Genomic DNA, 21,188 nt, shown 5'->3' with positions numbered 1-21,188 from the left:
GCCTGCTCTGATACATCTAGACCAGACGGGCTTCCTGCCGGACAGGGCCCCGAAATTTAATCTCCGTCGCACCCACAACTGGCTGCAGGAGGTGAGAGATAGGGACCCGCCGCACTGGTTCCTTTCCCTAGATGCGGAAAAAGCCTTTGACTCCGTGCATTGGCCGTTCCTGGAGGCCACCCTGTATAAGTTCGGTTTTGGCCCCAAGTTCCGCTCCTGGGTACAGCTGCTCTACACTACCCCGAGGGCCCGGGTGAGGGTGAACGGGACACTCTCCCGCGAAATCCAGATCCAGCGTGGCACCAGACAGGGATGCCCCCTGTCCCCTCTCCTCTTCACCCTGACAATCGAGGTGCTGGCGGCTAGGATCAGACAGAACCCGAGTGTCACCGGCTTCAAGGTTACACCAGCTGATGACACGCAAGAAAAGCTGTCCTTATACGCCGATGATGTATTGCTCTATGTCACTGACCCGTCCACTACCGTGCCCGAGCTCTTCCGGGAGATAGATGGTTATGGGGACCACTCCGGGTACGCCATAAATTGGCACAAGTCAGTCCTTTTTGACCCTGAAGGGACCACGGGTGGTGACGCCCTCCCGGATAGACTGGTGTTGTCTACGGAGGGCTTTCAGTATTTGGGGGTCTTCATGACGCTAGACGCTGAAGTGTCCCGCTCTAGGAATGTAGACAGGATACTGCAGAATTCTGCCAGTGACCTGACACGGTGGCGCAAGCTGCCATTGACCCTTCTGGGCAGAGCAGCGCTGTACAAAATGGTGATACTGCCCAAATACCTGTACGCCCTGCAGAACGAGTACTACCCCATCCCGGGAGGCCTCCTAGGCAAAATACACGCTGACCTTAGGTCCTTCATTTGGCTGGGTAAGCAGCCGCGCGTGGCGCTCACCACCCTGCAACGCCACCAATATAGCGGGGGCATCTCCCTGCCGAACCTGGAGGCCTATTATTGGGCAGAGCACCTCTCCCCTATTAACGACTGGCTCCATGCCCCGGCGAGCCACCCCACATATGTGCTAGAACGAGCAAAGCTATCCCCCTCTCACCTGCTTACGTACCTATATGGGGGCCGGCGGAGGACGCCCCTTCTCCCAGCCACTGATATCACCCTCCGGGCCTGGAGAGTGGCCACGAAACGTATGGGCTGGGACCACAAGCCCACACGGCAGACTCCGCTTTGGCATTGTGCATGGCTACGGGAGCTGAGCAAACTACGCGGCTTTAAACAGTGGGATGACATCGGGATCTCCACGGTGGGTGATGTCATTGCTAGAGGAGAGCTCAAATCGTTTGAGGCTTTGCGGGCGGAATTTGGGCTCCACCAATCGCAGTTCTTTAAATATGTACGGTTACGGCATGCGTGAAGGGCCCAGGCGATATCATTAGAGGGTCTCCCGGAGTATGCACCCCTGGAAGGTAGACTGCTGCAGGAGCAAATTCCCAACAAGGCTGTATCCCTTATTTACAAAACACTTACAAACAACATGCTGGGGGATCTGACGAAACTCAGGGCTGCATGGGAGCAAGACGTGGGTGGTATGGAGGAGATCGACTGGGACTTAGTCCTGATGCACCCGAGGGAAGTGGCCATTAAATCCCGACTCCGCCTGATCCAGTACAACGTACTCCACAGGACGTACTTTGACAGGGTTAGGTTGTTTAAGATGGGGAAGGTTTCAGATGACAGGTGCCTCCGTTGCCAGCGGGAGGGGGGGGCTTTTTCCATATTCTATGGGAATGTGGCAAAATTCAGTCATACTGGACACTTGTCTTTACCGAACTGAAGGAGGTCCTGGCAGTGCCACTCGTCCAGGAGCCGAAACTGGCCCTGCTGGGAATGACCAATGATGTGGACCTCCCCCGCCCTCTACTTTCCTAACCTTGGCCCTGGTGGTCGCAAAACGAGACATTGCTAAGTATTGGGGGGCGGAGTCGGTGCCTACCATGGAGGAATGGAGGAGGGGGTTGGACCTCTACATGGCGGCGGAGCGGGTGACATATAAAGCTAGGGGCTGCCCCAAGAAGTTCAAGAGGGTTTGGTCAAAATGGAGGCAGTATCATGGGCTGGAGAGTGGGACGGGGTAGGGAGGCCTATGCAGGAGTCCGGGGTTTGGGGGGATGTTGGGATGGGCGGTGGGCCTGATGTGGAGGGGACCCAGTGTGCTGGGAGTGTGCCAATAATTTGACAGTCCAGGGGTGGCTTGTGTGTGAGGCGGGACGGGGAGGGCTGCGGCTGATGGACACAGAATGCACTATTCTCATGGTTATCCGGACTCACGTTAACTTACGGGATGAGCTCTTACTTTCCCCCGCATTGTTTAGTTGTGTTCAGGGGAGGGGGGGGGGGGGGTTGGTTTTGCTACTTGGGTTCGGAGGACAGTTAATGAACAAAAAAGAAAAAAAAAGCAGATGCCCGGATGGACACTATGGCCACCTTCTGTGCTAGGGCGGGGCTCCGCCTAAGTGACCCTTGTGCGATGGCGATTTGATTGCTGTTTTTTCGCAATGTTGAGAGCAGGGGGTTTGATGGGCCTCTTTCTTACCGGTGTAGGCATTGATTACTGTTTGCTAGATTATGGAAATGTATCTTTCACATGTATCTGTGCATCTGCAATAAAAATGTTTTTCAAAAAAAAAAAAAAACAATCTCTTGCCATTGAAAGAAAAATTGGTGAAGAGTTCCGGCTTTTGCATCACTAGGAATATGTTTTATAATAGCGACATATGATATTGCTTTGCAGAGGGGCGTGGCCACGAGGCGGATGAGAGTGGACGCGTGAGCACAGGGTTCAGCGCCGCCCCCGCCGTTTATCCTGATTAAGGGGCACAAAACGAACCCTCCAATTCCCAGAAGTTGTAGGGGAATGTGCCTGGATGCCTGGGCGACCTGGAGGCTGACTGTGGCACTGTGGCACCGGCGGAACAGGGCAAACTGCCGCCTGGAAGAGAGCCGAGTCACAACCCTAAGATGGCGGAATAGTGGCTCCGTCAGTTTGTGAGAAGGAGCAAAGGCTGAGGTCATTGGCCGGAGCAGCCAACGAGGGCAGCTTCCACATCGGGGTCTGTCGGGGAAACAGGGACCTGCACTGGAAGGCTTCAGCGGTTGGATGCCCGATGCTCAGCGGAGCTGGCTGACTACAGTGGCACAAGATGGCGCTGTCTCAGCCTGATGAGGAGCAGTAGCGACGGAGACCCAGTGTGAAGAGCGGCCCAGGAAGCACGTCATTGCCCCTGGGAGGCTGAGGTCCTTGGCGAAGTTGGCGGTGAACTATTGCGACTCGGAAGCGGAATCGACGGCCTGCCGGCGCTGAGGCGGTGCATGTTGTGACACCCGCTGGTGGAAGGACAGCAAGACAAGTGCGACCACCATGGAGCAGTCCATCTAAAAGAACGGTATCGGCCCAGGGAGGCCTGCGGACCAGGATTGCTGTGCCTGCCTGAGCCGTGTATCGGAGCTCAAGGAGGGCGGGTCCGCTGGGACTGGCAGTGTTAGAACATCACATGCGAGTGCAGCCTGAGATGTTCGGGCATGTGTAGGACTGCTTTGGCGGTGATAGCGGGGAGACAGCGGGGCCAGGTGCGGCTTGGAGCCCTGGAGCTCTGTGAGACATGGAGTCTAGCAGGCAATAGCAGCTGGGAGGAGCAGGAATGGAAAAGAGAACCTATACTAGGAGCCCCAGTGCCAAGCTGAGGGAGTGCCCATAGACTGCTCAACTGCGCCTGACTCACCCTGGAGGGCACAGCACCTTATTGACTGAACGTTGGCATTGGAGAGCCGGTGGGCGTATATAGTGGGTGACTCCCCACTATTGAAGGTTCTGAGGTCGGCGGCCTTGGGTGAAGTGAACTACAGGGATTCTTGATGGGCCCTGTAGGCCACAGCAACCTGGTGACTGGGCAATAGAGATGGAGAGTGGTGGGATGAACACAGATGGTGACTCACTTCCTTTTGAAGTCGGTGAAGGCAGAATACCTAACTGTGGTGGATTACGGGAGTAACTAGTCTGGGACTGTGGGAAGGTCTTGCAACAGCGAGGGAGGATTAAGGAGCAGAGGCAGAGACGACTGAGAAGGCTGGCAGGTGTTCAGGGCAAGAAGCGGCCGGGATGCCGCCATTGTGAAGTGGAGGAGTTGGCGGACGGAGCGGAGGATCTGCCCCTGCGCTGGCCATGACTGTGAAGCTGCGCAGCACAATGAGCGAAGGTGGAAGCTGTGGTGAAGGTCTGATCTGGGCTGACTGGAGGGGCACTGCAGTGGTGAGCGGCTGGCTGAGAGCAGACCCTGATGCTGGTATAGAGACCCCTTCATATCCACCCGGAACATAAACCACTGGCTGGGGTGTGACTGTCTGGAGGCAGGATTTGACCGGGCCAAGACGACATCCTTGAAGGGCTCTTTTGGAGAGTGGTCCTGCTGGGGAACCGGGAGTGCAGAGTGGAACAGCCTGGCTGAGATTGGCGGTTTATCCTGACTGAGCCGGTGAGTCTACAAGAAGGCGGCGACCGGCGCAATAGAGATTGTTGCATTGCCTGACCACGTATGCATAGAGAGCAGCAGCGGTGAAGCAGTGCACCATAGTGACGGTTCAGCGACCAAGAGATCCTACGATCCAGCGGGGGCATGGGGAGGCCAAGAGGAATGCAGGTTGGAGCACCTCCGGAACAGGAAGACGATACAGCGGTCACGGAGGCACAAGAGGGATCGCAATAACGTCCAGAGGGGCTGCTTCAGCAGCAAGTTGATCAAATACTACAAGCCTCTGCAGACACTAGGGAAGCCTTGCAAAAGGACATCGGTCATGTGGCGCAAGGGCTGGGATTGCTTCGAGCGGACCATGCCAAGCTGGCCAATAGGATGAAACAAACAGAAGTATCCATAGAGCTCCTGGAACCGGCTCAGAAATCGATGGCAGCGCAGATGTCCGACTTTCAATATAGGCTGTGGACCCTAGAAAAGCGTGCGTAGGATGCATAAGGGAGGAATCGAAGAAACAACATCCGAGTGGTGGGGCTGTTGGAAGGGGTGGAAGGGCCGGACATGGTGGTATACCTGGAAAACTGGCTGAAGGTCACCGTCGCACCGGCAGGACTGACATCCTTTTTCACCCTAGAGAGAGACCACAGGGATCCTGCCAGGCCATTGGCTCCTGGGAGGCCGCTGAGACCAGTGATGGCCAGGCTCCTTCACTACAAGGACAGGGATCTTCTGTTGAACCAGGCCAGGAGAGCAGGCCCCTATATGGTGGACAACAGCAAGGTCACATTGTTTCCGGATTACACATTTGAGTTCCAGCGCCGCAGGGTAAAGTTCGTGGCAGTTAAGAGGGCACTGAGAGACAAGGGCATTCAATACTCGCTGATGTTCCCGGCGCAACTAAAAATAACGATGGACAACAAGTCGACATTCCATAAAAGCCCAGAGGAGGCGTGGGACTGGCTGTAGATATATAAAGCCGGACTCAGGGAAGCGGGGAGTGGTGTACTGGAGGATGGGAGGAGACCACAACCCTGAAGGATGAGGTGCAACCGCCGTTGCCAACCAGTGGCCCAGAAACCGACGACGATGCAAACAGAGATGGAGCGCACAACCGCTTTGCAGGCTGTCACGGCTATCTCACACGAGGGGGCAGGGCTGCACCCTGAGGGATCGAACTCAGACTTAGGGTCCCTGGAAGAGGATGAGGAATAATCGGAGGTTGGGAGCCAGAAGATTCCACATGTGACAGCTGGGACTGTGGACGAGTTCGTTGATGGGTGATGTAGACATTGGCTGATCCTGAATGGAGTGCGGGGGCAGGGGAGGCTGGTTGTATGGTAACTAATTGTTTAGGGATTCGGGGAGTATGGGGAGATTGTGGAACATATGTAGAAGAGGCCTCGTACATGCTTGGTCGGGCTCAGTGATACAGGGGTTGAATGCAGGACGATGGACAATTAGGTATCTGAATCTCTGAATCTCTGAAGCCTAGGGCTTACCTCCCGTAAGCTTGTGTGGGTTGACTCCTTAGGACCTTTGTTGTGTGTTTGACTAATAGTTTGGATGGGTTCTAATGTTGTAGAGCCGGTTCTGGGGAGTGGGCATGGGAGAGGGATGGGGAGGAGGGTTTGGGAAGTTGGTGACACCGGCATGCTCTTAGACGTGAGGGGGGTGCGTAGGAGGAATGGTATAAGTAATGGGTACATTACGTGACTTGAAATGTATTACTTGGAATGTGCGGGGGCTTCACACGATGCAATGGCGGCACAAGGTGCATGCCTACCTGGTACGGCGGGTGGTACATATAGCTTTCCTTGAGGAAACACATCTTAACCTAACTGAGGGGGCTGTGCTAAAAAAGAGGTGGAGGGGCAGGCATTCTACACTACTTACTCTGCATTTGCAAGGGGTACATTGGTGTGGGTTAGGGCAGGGTCCCTTTTCATCCTCTGCATCACTTGGTTCATCCAGAAGGGTGGTTTGTGGCAGTAATGGGACGGCTCAATGGAATGGATGTTGCATTATGTAGTGTTTATGCCCCTTATGTTGACCAACCCTCCTTTTTTGAGAAATTGTCGGGGTGCCTAGCGTCATATCTAACTACTGCAGTAATAGTGGGGGTAGCCTTTAATTCAATAACCGATGTGGAGCACAATAGATCTCCCCCCGGTACTCGGGGCCTCGGTACATAGGGTCTCCAAGGCAAGGGGCACCTGGCAAACTAATTGGGATCTTATAGACACATGGCGTGCCAAGCATTTAGAAGAGAGGGATTACTCAAATTATTCCGGCCTCCGCGACTTGCATGTGAGGCTAAATGTGATATTATGTGCCCCTGCTGTTCATTCCAAGGTGACAGGTAGTGAGTACCTGGCGAGAACGCTGTCAGACCATAACCTGTTGCTAGTGCTCTTACGGTGGAGTCAGGAGAAGGCGGTCATACCGACCTGGCAGCTCAGACCGGAAGCATTGGAAGATCCGGTCTTTGGGGAGGAGCTGAGGACAGGTAATGAACGATACTTCGGTGAGAAAGAAGGGACCGCGACGTCCCTAGTAATTGAGTCGGATGCATTTAAGGTTGTGACTAGGGGAATTTGTATTAGTAAGGTGGTGCGGGTACGGAAGTCGATTTTGACTGACTTAGACAGGGCTGAAGGCCTTTTGCGAGACACGGAGAAGGTCCGACCTGGGAATCCAGGGGGGTAAGCTGAGGTTTCGGAAGCTAGAGAGGCAGTAGTGGTTCAGGTGGAGAGATTGCGCTTCTTTGATTATAAGAGTTATAGAGCAAGGATGCATGCTGAGGGGGACAAATCGAGCGTGCTGCTGGCGTGGTTGGCTAATCCGACTCCCAGGGGAATGCCGATAATTGGCCTGGTAGCCCCATCAGGGGAGGTGGTGCACACACAGTCGGGGATAAATGCCCTGTTCCTGGAATATTACGCTGGACTATACAGTAGCCAGTTGGCTTATGGCCCAGATGTTGTACAGGAATATTTGGAAGAGGTGGTTTTACCGAGCTTGACCAAGGAGCAGGGGGATCTGCTGGGCAGTGAGATCGTGGTAGGAGAGATAAGGAATGCGATTAAACATATGGCTTGTAACAAAACTTCTGGAGTGGACGGCCTCCCCATAGAGTTTTACTCTAAATATGCAGATTGCTTGGATCCGCAGTTGCCATTGATCTATCGGGAGGTATACGAGGCAGGGAGGTTACCCAAGACCACCTGGGAGGCTATTATTATCCCTCTCCTGAAGCCTGGGAGAGAAGCTACGGATATGAAGGCATACCGCCCACTGTCAATGTTGACGACTGACGATAAAGTCTTAAGTAGAACATTGGTGTCCCTCCCCTATATGTCATAGCTAATACACGAGATCAATCTGGTTTCATCCCTAAGCGTAATACGGCTTTTAATGTGCAAAGCTACTGCGCATCCTAGAGAACTGTAGAGATCAGTTACTGTGTGCTTTGATTCTATCGGTGGACATAGAAAAGGCATTTGATAGCCTGGAGTGGCCCTTTCTTTTTCAGGTTATGCGTAAGATGGGGTTGGGGAGGACTTCGTGCGGTGGACTCAAATACTATATACGTCAGTGATGGTTCGGGTGCAGACGGGGGGACAGTATCAGCTTCCTGCATAGTGGGACAAGGTACGCAACAGGGTTGCCCGCTTTCTCCACTGTTATTCGCACTGGCGATTGAGTCCCTGGCGGTAAAAGCTAGATCGGGGAAGCACTATACTGGGCTGGAGATGCGTGGAGACGTACATTATGTATCACTCTATGCAGATAACCTGTTGATGTTTCTGGCGGGTCCTGGCAGGGACTTAGAGGGAGCGGCGGAGCTACTGCGGGCGTTTGGTGTGGCATCAGGGTTGTACGTGAACTGGGAGAAGATTAGTCTGTTTCCGGTGCATCGGACAATGAAAATTCCCAACAGATTGCTTGGAATACGGTGGGAGCCTTGCTGCCTACCATATCTGGGAACTAACATGTACCATGAGCAAGCAGATCTTCTGGAGGGGTATGTGAATAGATCAGTGGAAGGAGTCAAGGGCAGCATGACGTTCTGGAGTACTCTGCTGCTCTCAGTGGCGGGAAGAGTGGCACTTCTGAAAATGGTGGCACTCTGTAGGCTACTATATTATTTCAGTACGCTGCCGATCTGGATTCCGGGCCAGGTGTTTAGGACGCTAAGTACTATGGTAGGGGGCTTTTTATGGGGGAGCTGCAGAAGGCGGGTGGCTTTGGCCTCGATGATGAGACCTAGAGTGGAGGGGGGATGGGCAGTCCCAGACTTTGAACTGTCTTTATCTAGCGGCCCAACTGCAGTGGCTCACGCAGGCAGTTGCTCGAGAGTTCAGGGGACCGGATGGACCAGAGGGTCGTTGGGTTCCACAGCATTTATTATCCTTTGTGGTTTTGGGCCAGCGGCTACGGGTTGCATCGTTGACTTATGAAGAGAGAGCGCTAAGGACAAGCTGGAATAGAAGTAGGCGTAGGATAGACGAGACTCGACCATACGCACTGGAGATTCCTCATGGAATGTGTACGGCCCTTCGGCACGGAGGGGACTGGTAGACATTAGCTGAGTGGGAAGAATTGGGATTGCATATGGTTGAGGACTTGTACGAGGATGGTGCTCTTTTGCCCTACCAATCACTGCAGGACAAATACGGATTGCCAAGGGGTGATTTCTTGTTGCATGCCGCTTTGGTGGCAGCAATTCAGGAATACTGGGGGGAAGGGCTGTTGGAACCACAGACATCTCCAACATGCCAATATGAAGTAATGGCAGCAGGGACGACAAAGGCTGTAACCTGCCTGTATCCGCGAATGCTGGGGGAGGGGCTTCAACCACTAACTCGACTGCGAGAGAAATGGGAGGTGGATTTGGGCAAAGATATACCTGAATCAACTTGGTCTATACTGGTGGAGAGGGCGTGGAAGGATATGCGGAATGCTAGATTCCAACTTATTCATTTCTACGTTATACATAGGGCGTATCTAACCCCAGAACAGATAAATAAATACTTTAATGTGGAGTCTGCCTGTTGCCCTAGATGTCGTCTGAATGCTGCAGACTTACTGCACATGATGTGGAGTTGCCCTCAGCTCGGTACATACTGGGTGGAGGGGGTCGAGGTCTTATGTGGGGTAACAGATAGGCAGATAGAGACCACCATGGGAGCATGCATACTACACTGGTACCCTCATAAGGCGTGAACCAAAGTAATGTGCAGATTCATTGATTTGGGGTTGTTGTTGTCCAAACGGGAACTAACGAGAAGGTGGAAATCGACGCAGGGCCCTAGTGTAAAGCGATGGAAAACGGAATTCAGGAGCTGGGCGGCTAGTGAGAGCATGATCAGGCTCCAACAAGCCAGAAGAGCGAATAATGAAAAGGAGATTGAAACTGCACAAGCATGGGAAGCATCAGTGGCACTTCTAGCACGGCCGGAGCCGGACTCGGGCTCTGACTCCTTTGGGACTCAACAGGGACCTGCTGAGACACACTGCATATAGCTGGGCTATGGGCGGCCATAGGGAGGGCGGAAGTGAGCTCGGGCATTTTGGGGATTGGAGGACAGCCCGAATGTGGTAGGCCGTTGACACATCCTAACGTGTTGAAGATGATTGGACATCGTGGTCTAGAGTACATAGAGCACACCGGTGTAAGGGGTAAGGCGGGTGGGGGGGCGGATGAGGCTTGAGCCAGCCGTGGTACCGTGTTGGAACTCCATTGCATTAGTGAGTTGTATAGGAGGCAAGTTGGGTTGTGGGGAGGCTGGAACGATTATTCTGATGTTGATATCGATGTAAGCATAAGTCTACCTGTGGACAATGACTGTACACATTGTGTCCCGTATGTTGCCCTTACTGATGAAGGTCTTATTGGGGGGGATGTTGTTTGGGTTGAAAACCAACAAAATATTTTTCTCAAAAAAAATGATATTGCTTTGCAGTTTTGGTACTTTCCTTCAACTTCTCCCCTTCCAGTGGTGCCATCAGAAAAGCAAAATGGCTAACAGTGTCTCTTGGATTCTGTAGAAATTGAATCTGACAGATGTACCATCAATATGGATAGTTTAACTTGCTGATACCTCCAACAGCAAAAAACTTCAGCCCATTGTCTCCTGCACTCTTAGTTTTTCTTTGAAAAATGAGTTAGCAGACTAAGGCACCGGTCCCTCGCAGCAGGTACAATATTTCTTCTTTATCTATAGTGGTTTTATGCTGACGCTAGACACAGTGTGTTGCTTGGTGACAGGTGGCAGTGATTGATTTGAGCATGTATGCACTGTGGAGACGTCACTGAGGCACTGTTAATCAATAATATCATGCCAAAGCCACACTTGCCTGGCTGTTTTATTGTGTTTTCTCAGATATCAACAGTTTTCAATATTGATTTAAAACTCAATTTTTTAATCTTGTTCACGCCCCCAGGGATTGTTGGGTAAAGAATGTAAGCGGTGACTTAGGGCCTTATTTGGATCTCGTCAACCCTATTACAAGTACCATAGGATATATTATTTGTAATACGGCGGAAGTAATATCAGTCATGATTGTGACAGAGTGTCCCATCCGCCAAGATCTAAATCAGGCCCTAAGTAAGCAACTTTTCCTTTGACTCATCAGTTTCCTAACATAATTGATTCCCGGGAATAGCCCTGTCAGTCGGTCTTACACAAAAACATTTACCTGTCCCCATGTGGAGCTCATCAAGTGCCAGTTGTTGTTAATGAGGTAAAGCAGGTTGAGAAATTCCTTATCTTCATAGTCAAAGCGATCTCCAAAGACAAGACAACAGATGATATTGGAACCAGCTGCGCTGAATCCAAAAGTTGGGTCAATTGGCTGACCTGAAACACAAAAGAAGAGTAGACCACAACATTAGTAAGCTGCACTATTCAGATTTGCCATAAATCAGAGGAACTCTTAGACCCAATGTGAGTGACGATATTTACAGGATGCACCGAAATCCCACCTTACTGGGTCGGATTTTGTTGGGTCTGGTAAATAACTCCCAAATAAGGGCTCATCTTAAAAAAGGGGGAATAACATGCAGATTTTGGTGCTTAACGCACCAAAATCCACATGCACTGATATTTATTGGGCATTTTTCTCGTGATAAATTTAATCTGTTTGACATGTCAAAATGTATAATGGGGAACACTGAGTTAGTGCAGTGTTAGCCACTAAACCCATAATTGTGAACTGTGCAGTAACTGGAGATACCACACACAACGCAATGAGCCAGCACAGTCGCAATGATAGCCCTACTCAGTAGATGCTTCCTTGGGTTGCAAGGGTAAACAGTATCCTTCACCAATAGAACACAATTTTAGGCAGTCAAGCATTATCATTTATTTTGGATAAAAGTTCTTAAAAAGCACAAAGCAAAATAAAACATCACAACTAAGTAGACTTGTATTGATATTCAAAACAGCTTACAAATATAAAGAATTGCACACTACACAATGAAATGTTTTAAGACATTTCCATAAAATAAACATGCTTTTATGTGCACAAGGTCAAGCCATTCGAATGCTGATAGAAACTGGGTTTCTGGTTGAGGGGGTGAAACCCTACTCAACCAGCAACTACAATCCTTGTCAGGGTGAAGCACAAGCAAACCCCAAACTAAACGTGTGTTCAAACCTCTGTTAGCTTTGCGCAGAGCAGTCAGACTTAACTTTGAGGCAATATTTAAAGTATTTACACAGCGCTTGCAGTAATACAGTGAAAACACAACAAAAGAAAAAACCCTGCAATAATTTAGAAAAAAAGAACAGCATCTAATAAATAAATAAATCAAGACCAAATTGATAAAAGTCCGAGCAGTAGAATCGGAGATATATTCAATTTTAAAGGTTTAAATGAAAATAATGCCAAAATGCCCAAAGCAGCGTTCGCAGCTATCTGGGACCGGGAGAACGTCACAAATTCAGGTCGACCACGACGAACTATGAGTCGGATACAGTGACCAGGTTAGGTCCGCTGAAATGTTGCCTTCTCAGTCCAGTGCAAAGTGTCCCATTCGCAGGGGGCCACGAGAAACAGAGAAGCGTTGCCGACACTCTTCGATGTAGCACGAAGAACAGGCCTGGCATCACGATTAGTTGTCACTGTAACGCAAAGATCCTTTCATTATGAGTGGGCAGACCGAAGCTTTGAGTGGCGCTTTCCGCAAGCAGTCAATGCTGTAGCGCAGAGTTGGGTTGATGGAACTTCACATAGGTGGGTTCTGCGAGTGGCAAGGTATGGGCACCAATGGGCCAATTCACGGTTGTGAAGAGCCCAAAAACTTCCAATCAGCCTCTCTAAGGCCTTACCAGGACCTGAGAGGTACCACTTGGGGGTCAGGGGCTTGCTCCAGCTGGATCTGGGTGCTGGTTCAGGTGGTTGGAAGGCTGGTATGTCCCTGTGGCTCTGAACAGGAGGTCCGCAGACCAGCCCTTGGAGTCACTCTGGGAGTAATATGTTCAGGTGAGGGTCCAATCCCTCTGACTCAGGCAGGAGGGCAGCAGGACAAAATGGCAACAGGGCAGCAGTTCACTAGCATGACTGGTGTGCTCAACTCTGTGACAATTCATTACCCATCTATTTTCAGATGTCCCTCATTGTTAGGTCCTGTTGAGACTCATTACTGGACATGGGTCGAAATATTTAAACAAACCATTTTATGGCCTTCACAAATGTGGTAGAAGGCTCGGAATAATGACTTTGTATTGAATAATTGTCGTTTGTGTTGATTTTGAAACCTGAATATATAATTGCTACTCTGGTGATATAGGTTCTTAGTTCACTTGGGACACTGAGCACCATTTTCAGACGGTGAGGGCCGGAGCCAGCAATATATATTTTGTGGGGCACAGCCCCCAACAAAGACAAAAAAGTTCATGTGGAGAGGAGAGGCAGGCTGGAAGCGGTAACATTTGAAATAGTGTTGTATTTATGCAATTTTCATTGCACAAAGATTTATTTATGCTGTTCTTCCTTCTTAGAAGTGAAAATTGGTGAAAAATGGCACATTTTAAAGCATGTTGGTCACAACTGAAAATAGTTCAAATTATCCATACAGGAAAGGTAGAAAATACCCTCTTGGAACAAGTGGGAAAGTTGGTGTCAAGTGCTGCACATATTAGCTCATTGCACTAGTAAACTTGGTCAAAACCTGATAAGGTTTAAATGTAAGGAGGTTTAGAATGTATCCCACAACGGACTGTTATCATGAGTGGTTCCATATGGAACACCACACACTGGAGTCAATTACATTAGTCACAATGAGACCCACTTTAAATATAGTATTATAGAGGATTTGATGATTCTCTCCTCAAAGATAGTTTGAGAAAATTGTTGCCAGTGACAGATTTTGAAATACAAGTGTCAGTACATTAATATTAGAGAAAACAGGGGAGTACTAACAAAATGATCATAGGTCAGGTGTGAAGTTACTACTTTAAGGAATCAGAGGGTAGAATATATGTACAATGGTTGGTTTAAAGTAATGTTGTCCAAACTGATCTTCTCACCTTGGGTATAGTTTAATATAAATAGAACTAAGATTGATAGAAACAAATGATTGGAATTGATGCTCAGTAGTGCCAGCCAGCACTGAGGGTGCCATTGAATCATGACCTAGTCAGTCACCAAGCATTCCTACATAGATTGTCATATCCGTGCCAGTACCCTTCACCAACCTCTGGTATTTTTACGAAGAAAGATACACTTAGCAATACTTTACAGCTCCAAATTCCACATTAGAGCTCCAACATTGGTAGAAATATACAAACTAAAGGCCTGAGACCTGGTCCAACATGTCCACATAAGCAGAGCAAGTAGCACATTTTAGTTCTCCTCACAGATCTGCCCCAATCTGACCACAGTGATCAGTGCATCCCGAACTACTAAACAAACTTCTTCAGAGCAATACATATAGCAAGTTTCTAGATGAGATAGAATAAAGACTTAACAAAGGCAGGTAGGCGAAGAAAATACAAAAAACAGTAAATGTTCAGATTCAAAATGCTAGAGAAGTGGCAGCTGCTGATGTTACAAACTATTGTTGTGTAAATACTCTTGCCTCAGATAGATCTGAGTGACGTAGGGTATCCAATTCTACCCCATCCCAATAGGACCAAAACGTGCATTTCATAAATGCTTTACAAGTATATGGATTTTAAATTCATCGATTTTGAAAGACCATTCATGAAATATTCCACTACTTTCATGCGGTGACAAACAACTATGCCCCAAAATGGAGAACAAAATCATGCATTTTCCTTTCCAGTTTACATAACAAATGACCAGAACACTGTAAGGGCTGGATGCATTTTAGAAACTACAAATTGAAAGGGCAAATTAATTATGGTAGCATTTTATTCACTTCTGTTTTTCACTTTCTTACATTTTCCCATCTGCACTTTCATAATCTACTACACACATCTCACAATCTCAAGCTGTAGAAAGCAGTGTTAGAAATATTAGAGACTTGCAAAGCAGAGCTGTAAATTTTGCTGACCTACATAATTTACAGACCCAAACAGTCACAAAATAGAGCTACTGCTTTGGTTACAAAGCCTTACAGGTGAGGCCAGTGCACATATTGCACCAATCATACAACCTACATTCTCAAAAAGAGATATGATTATCAATCTAATGTAAGTTGTAAATATATATTTAGATAATGAAACTTACATTGAGGCAGAGTATTTTAGGTTTGTATCTGAAACTGAGGAACGTGAAAATCAGATATAGATGCAAAATATTAAGCATGGGCGGAATTTGCGAATTCGTGATACGTGAATTTGCGCGAATTTATAATAGCGATTCGCAAAAATCTGCCAAATTCCGCGAGCTTGCGAATTTTTTTTTTGCGAGTTCGAGAACGAGAACTTGCGCATGCAGTCGCAACGCTGGCGAACATGTTGTTTCCACTTAACCAGCCTGCTCGCGATGCCTTTTCCCTGTTTCGGGTCGCAATGACGTGTTTGCGTTTGCAATTCCCTGTTTCAGATCGCAATGACGTGTCGCGTTTGCAATTTCCTGTTTCGTGTCGCAATGACATGTTCACGATTGCGGCATTGTTCGGCCAGCTACTAAAATCTCGCAGCACACACGAACAGGGAGAAAACTCATCAGCGAACGCAGGATCATGGTAAGTCAATGCCGCGTGCGCGGGATTGTATTTTTGAAGCGTGAACAAGAAAAAAAAATTGGTCAACTCGCGAATTGCGAATTTTTGGGCAAATTGCCAAAAATCCGCGAATCCCGCGAGCAGAACGAATTTTCGCCCATACTTACAAAATATCTAATTTAAGCCAAAAAGTGTATTGTAATACATTAGCTTCATAGATGGGGATCTGCACTCTAGAAGTGATGCAAAGTTAGATGTGAATAGTATTGGCAGAGAGAGATGATACTGTGAGAAGAGATGAGAAATTGATAGCAGACCTGGGAAATTGTGGGTAACTAGTGAATGGACCTACAAACAATGAGGATTTGTCACAATGTTTAAGAGATAACGATTACCATATTATGTTTAAGTGGTGATGAGGGCCCTCTTTTACTCTGAATGCCATTGGTTTTCTACAGGCACATTCTCTTCTTCTGTGGTAGCTGTATACAAACACCATTAATCTCTTAATGATAAAAAGAATGAAGAATAGTGGTCCAAATGGCGGAAATAGGTATCCAGTCCTAATGCCTATTCATTTGATTTTATATTTAATTTAAGTTTGTTAAGTAATGTATTAAGGAATTAATAAAAATGAAGGATACCTTTTTCGGGCCCATGAGGTAGAGGTCAGTTCCTGCACATTCATGTATTATTTAAAAATAATGTAAAATGAAAGCAGTGCATAGAATGGGAGTCCATATAAAATATTGCACTGCAGGAGCACTCTGTTACTAGAGCATGGAATCTGTTAGGCACCCTCTTCCTTGCTAAAGAAAATACATTTATATAATAGCAGCGTACTCACAATATACCAAATTGAAATATGATAGAAGTCTTAACAACCACAATGCTTCCAAGTTTCTAGTAAAATGTACAAAAAAACAAGTCAACAAAAATGTAAATAATAAATATGAACCTATCTCCAAAAGGGAGAAATTGAAAGCAGTAATGAAAATTCACCCTTACCTGTAGCCTTTCTACAAGAGACTATGCAGAGTAAAGCAAATCAAGTGCTGTCCATCAATATACAAAGAATCTAATTGAACGAGCCCACAATTAGGCAAGTTGTATTTTTGTAGCCTTGGTAAGCTAAAACAAGACAAACGAAAAATGGATTCATGAAAAATGAGTTAAATATCTAAAAGACGGAGTGCCTTATTAGGCCCTTAAGAAAAGGGCAGGAATGGGCTGTATCTATGAGTGTAAGGGTGCCTGCATTGTGGGGCTAATAATTGTGTGCAGGAAGGGACACCTTTCTGCACAAAATCATTAATTAGTGGTGATTTCCTATTTCTATATGTCCTGCAGAATGCACACATAGAAAGAGGAAAAAAACAAGGAGAAATGAAAACATTACTCCTCGTTGCGCCTCTCTAACTCCACCCCAGCGGTTGCATTAGAATCTGACACACTTCCAGGTTTTCAATTTCTCGTAAATCTGAGAATGCTTCAGATTCCATGGGTGTTGAATGGGATCAACCACAGCCACACCCATGGAACGCCCCTTTCATACAGTGTTCTGCATAAAAGATGCACATTTTTACAATGCCATGTAAAGCTACATAAAGTGGCTTTGGGCGACCTCGTAAATATGGTGTGGCTCATTGTGCCACTGGAACGTCCTAAAAGTGATGCTCAGACAGCGCGAAAGTGCAGCAAGGGGGATCGTAAATGAGGCACTAAATAACGTGTCAGTAGAAAGGTAAAATCCAATATAGACTTACCAGAACCAAAAAGGTATATTGCATGTTTGATGTGTGCGAGCAAAGATGTTAAAGAGGCATGATCCTGAAAATCAAAGTGGGACGACACCAGATACAGTACCAAGCTCCCCAGGTGTGCTGCCATTTAGACATGGTGGAGCAAGGCAAAAAGGTGAACAGGAAAACCTGTAGTGATGTCAAGCGGTAGACAAATAAAAAAATATATATTCTACACTTAACGGTGAAAAGCCAAGAAAAGCTGAAAGAAACATAAACAAAATTAAGAAAAAGCCACCCTATATGCCCCATCCATATGCATTACAATAGGAATGCTGCAGAAGCAGAGTTTGTAAAGATAGCTGTGCACCCCCTCAATCTTGTGCCAATGAAAACCAGAGGCATTCAAATGCATTTTTCTCTGCTTTGTAATTAATAATGTTAGTCAAACCTGAGGATCAACACCGGAGGACATCCGCTCCAGCATTTGCATAATCTTCTTTCAATGTGTACATTATTTCACATGCATTTTATCCTATTGCTATGATCTTGAAGTTAATGCTTTCTTGGAGTGCAGCCTAAAGCTCTAGATAGTTCTTGACACAAGTGTCCATCCATTGCTTTTCAATTTCGACTCTTGAGCCGATCAACTGACTGGCTTGATCAGTGGTCTAGCAGTAGCCTAGCAGCTGACATATGGTTTACATGATTCTAGTGCCTATAAATAACACCTAATTTATCAAATCTCCACAAGTAAATAATGTTGTTTCTTTCCACATTCTTGCATTCTCAAACTACATTCATCTCAAAAAAATTCACCAAGGGGCACATGCATCAAGGTAAGCTTTTGCGAGTACTTAATTGCGATTATTAAGGAATCGCAATTAAGGACTCGCAAAAGCCATTGCATGTAGAAATCGCTATAAAAATAGCGATTCCTAAACATTCCCTCATTGCGACTCACAAATTGCGATTCGCAATCAAGGAATGGCTTTCCATTCATTCCAAAGACCGAAAGGCCCTTAGGAATAAATGGGAAATTGCACGTGCAATTTCAAGGGTGCAGGATGTCAATTGGACACCCTGTTGCACCCCTGAAATTGTGATGTGCACCCATGTTGCAGACACGCATGCCCCAAGGGCATCTGTGTGTGCACCTTGAAACTTTGAAAAATGCACTTTAGTGCATTTTTCAAACTTTCCGCTAAATACCATCAGGTTGAAATGATCGGTATTTAGCGGTCCATAATAGCGAAATCGCTATTTTAAATGCAATCTTGCATTGCATTTAAGGCATCGCAATTTGCGATTCCTCAAATGCAATTGCAAATTGCGATTTTTGCATTCGGGATGATGCATCCCAAATGCAAAAATTGCTGTCGCAAAAGGCCAGATTCTGCAAATCTGCCCCTTTGTGTATGCAATTTCAAATGATACATGTGCCTATATTTAAAATATCTGATTGTCGCCTCTCCTTTTTTCTTTTTAATTTCCTTTAAATGTTATCTTGCTTTCTGTAGTAAGTAAGACGTTGGGCGAAGCTTGATTGTTGAAGTTAATCTTTATTGTACATACAGGTGCTGTGGAGCTGCCAGGAAAAGCAAAGCATAGGGCTCCAACTGTACCAACATATTCAAAACTAAGGTTCTGAATTCTCTAGTGGAATACTCACGGCCAGAACATTATGGCGCGAGCATTACAACAAGTAAAGTATGAGGAGCAAACCACTACATTATCCTCCTCCTCATAAACAAACAGAAAGGAAGAAAGAAGAGACAAGGAAAAGAGAAGGGAAGAGGAAGGGAGAACATAAAGAAACAGTAAGAGATAGAGAAAAAACAGAAAGAAAAGGCTAATGGAATTTAGCAGGAACAAAACATTGTCTGCTACTCTTGTGTAAGAAAACAGGCAGAGTGACATTGGAAGGCAAAACTTTATCTCCATCGGTCTGTCTGCCATGCAGGTTTAAACTATTACAATTGCCACAATTTTTTACAATTATAGACACATTCCACCAATGTTTGTTATTCACCCTGGCAGCATTACCACAAACCTTATCCACAATCAATGGATTCACCTTCTTGCTGTGTACAGGGATCTCCACACTTACTACATCACCAACAACAAATGAGTGAGGAACGGATCTTTTCCTGGCATCAAAATAAGACTTTTGATGAGTTTGGGCTTGAGAAACCTTGTCCGTTACAATGCCATCCAAGTCAATCACAGAGTCCGTTATTACCCACTTTGACTTCCATCCAGGACACACCTTGGAACACGGTTTCCTGCCTCGTAAATTTTCATAGGGAGACACTTTGGTAGATGAGTGGGGTGTAGTGCAATAGAACCAACACATGGACCTGACAGCAATCTGGACACATTTATTAAGGACCCTATTCATGCGCTCTACCAGACCGTTTGTTTGTGGATGATAGAGCGAACCTCTGGAATGGAAAATTCCCCCTTGCTGCAATTGAATCTGTTGCCTGAGTGAACAAGGCTAATCCCAATAACTAACTGTAACCAATAAGACTGGACTAGCCACTAACCTTGGATTTCAGAGATAAATACCAATAAGTTTGTACTTCTGTAGGTTTAAAGGTCAGGTGACAGTTGAACTGTCAAGCCAGACCTAAAAATCTATGTAGGTTAATAACTGTCCTCCTTCTATCTGTGCTTCTGCCAGCGGAAAACACCATAAATTATCTAGCTGTTTAAGACACTTTGATAGCAACAATGTCAGGAGTGCACCCTGAAAGTCCAAACTCAGGCAGCTGGATAATTAAACAAAATATTCACAAAAGTTTGCTCTGCCTTTAAGAATGGTTTGAAGAATGCTTTGAAAAGAGAAGAACGTTTTGAAAATATTAGGCCAACAATGTTATTTTTACCGCACTTATAAAACATAAACTTAGAAAAATACCATTATTCTGGAGGTATAGACAGGGGCAAGAAAAGTGCAGCAAGAAGTAACAGCTGCAGAAAGAGGGAAAGGGCAGAAAGAGGCAAGAGGGAAGCAGAGAGAAGCAAGAGAGGTGCAAAATGAAATAAAAGAAGTACAGACACAAGGAACAGTTGTTCAGATAGAGGCAAGAGGAGTGCAGAAGGAGAGACGAGGGGTACAGAAAAAGGCACAAGGGGTGCAGAGAGAGGCATGAAGGCTGAAGAAAGAAGTAAGGAAAGTGAAGAAAGAAGGAACAGAGGAGTAGAAAGAGGTAAGAGAGGTGCATCAAGAGGGAAGAGGGGTGAAGAAAGAGTCACAAGGGTTGCAATAAAGAAGGGACAGATGTGCAGAAATAAGCAAAAGCACTGCAGAAAGAAGCAACAGAGGAGCAGAAAGAGGGATGAGGGGTGGAGAAGAGTTGTAAGAGGGGTGCAGAAAGAAGGAAGAGATGTGCAGAAAGAAATAAAAGAAGAGCAGAAAGGAGGGACAGAGGTGTAGAAAGAGGCAAGAGAGGTACAGAAAGAGGGAAGATGGGTGCAGAAAGTAGCATGTGGGGTGCAGAAGAAGCAAGAGTTGTGCGCAAAAAGAAGCAACAGATGTGCAGAAAGAGGCAAGGGGGGTACAAAAAGAGGGAAGAGGTGTGCAGAAAGAGGCACAAGGGGTACATAATGAAGCAAGAGATGTACAGAAAGAAACAAAAGAACTGCAGAAGGAAGGAACAGAGGTTCAGAAAGAAGCAACAGGGGGAAAGAAAGAGGGAAGAGGGGTGGAGAAAGAGGTGAGGGGGTGCAGAAAGACGGACGAGAGCTACAGAAGGAAACAAAAGAAGTGCAGTAAGAGACCATAGAGGTGCAGAAAGAGGCAAG

General features: G+C 46.9%; 1 protein-coding gene across 2 annotated transcripts in view; it reads right to left on the bottom strand.

Moving 5' to 3' along the window:
- Positions 1-21,188, bottom strand: part of LOC147691993 (cytochrome P450 2F3-like) — a 196,133-nt gene that overhangs the window by 100,172 nt on the left and 74,773 nt on the right. For both annotated transcript variants that reach the window (XM_086938283.1, XM_086938282.1), the window contains exon 4: positions 11,199-11,359. In XM_086938283.1, the coding sequence (XP_086794409.1) occupies positions 11,199-11,359 (161 nt within the window). The remainder of the gene's footprint in view (positions 1-11,198; positions 11,360-21,188) is intronic.

The sequence above is a fragment of the Lissotriton vulgaris genome, chromosome 9 (assembly GCF_964263255.1).
Source record: "Lissotriton vulgaris chromosome 9, aLisVul1.2, whole genome shotgun sequence".
Classification (NCBI taxonomy): Eukaryota; Metazoa; Chordata; class Amphibia; order Caudata; family Salamandridae; genus Lissotriton; species Lissotriton vulgaris.
The sequence above is the reverse complement of the archived record's forward strand: the minus strand, read 5'-3'. Positions and strand labels throughout refer to the sequence as shown.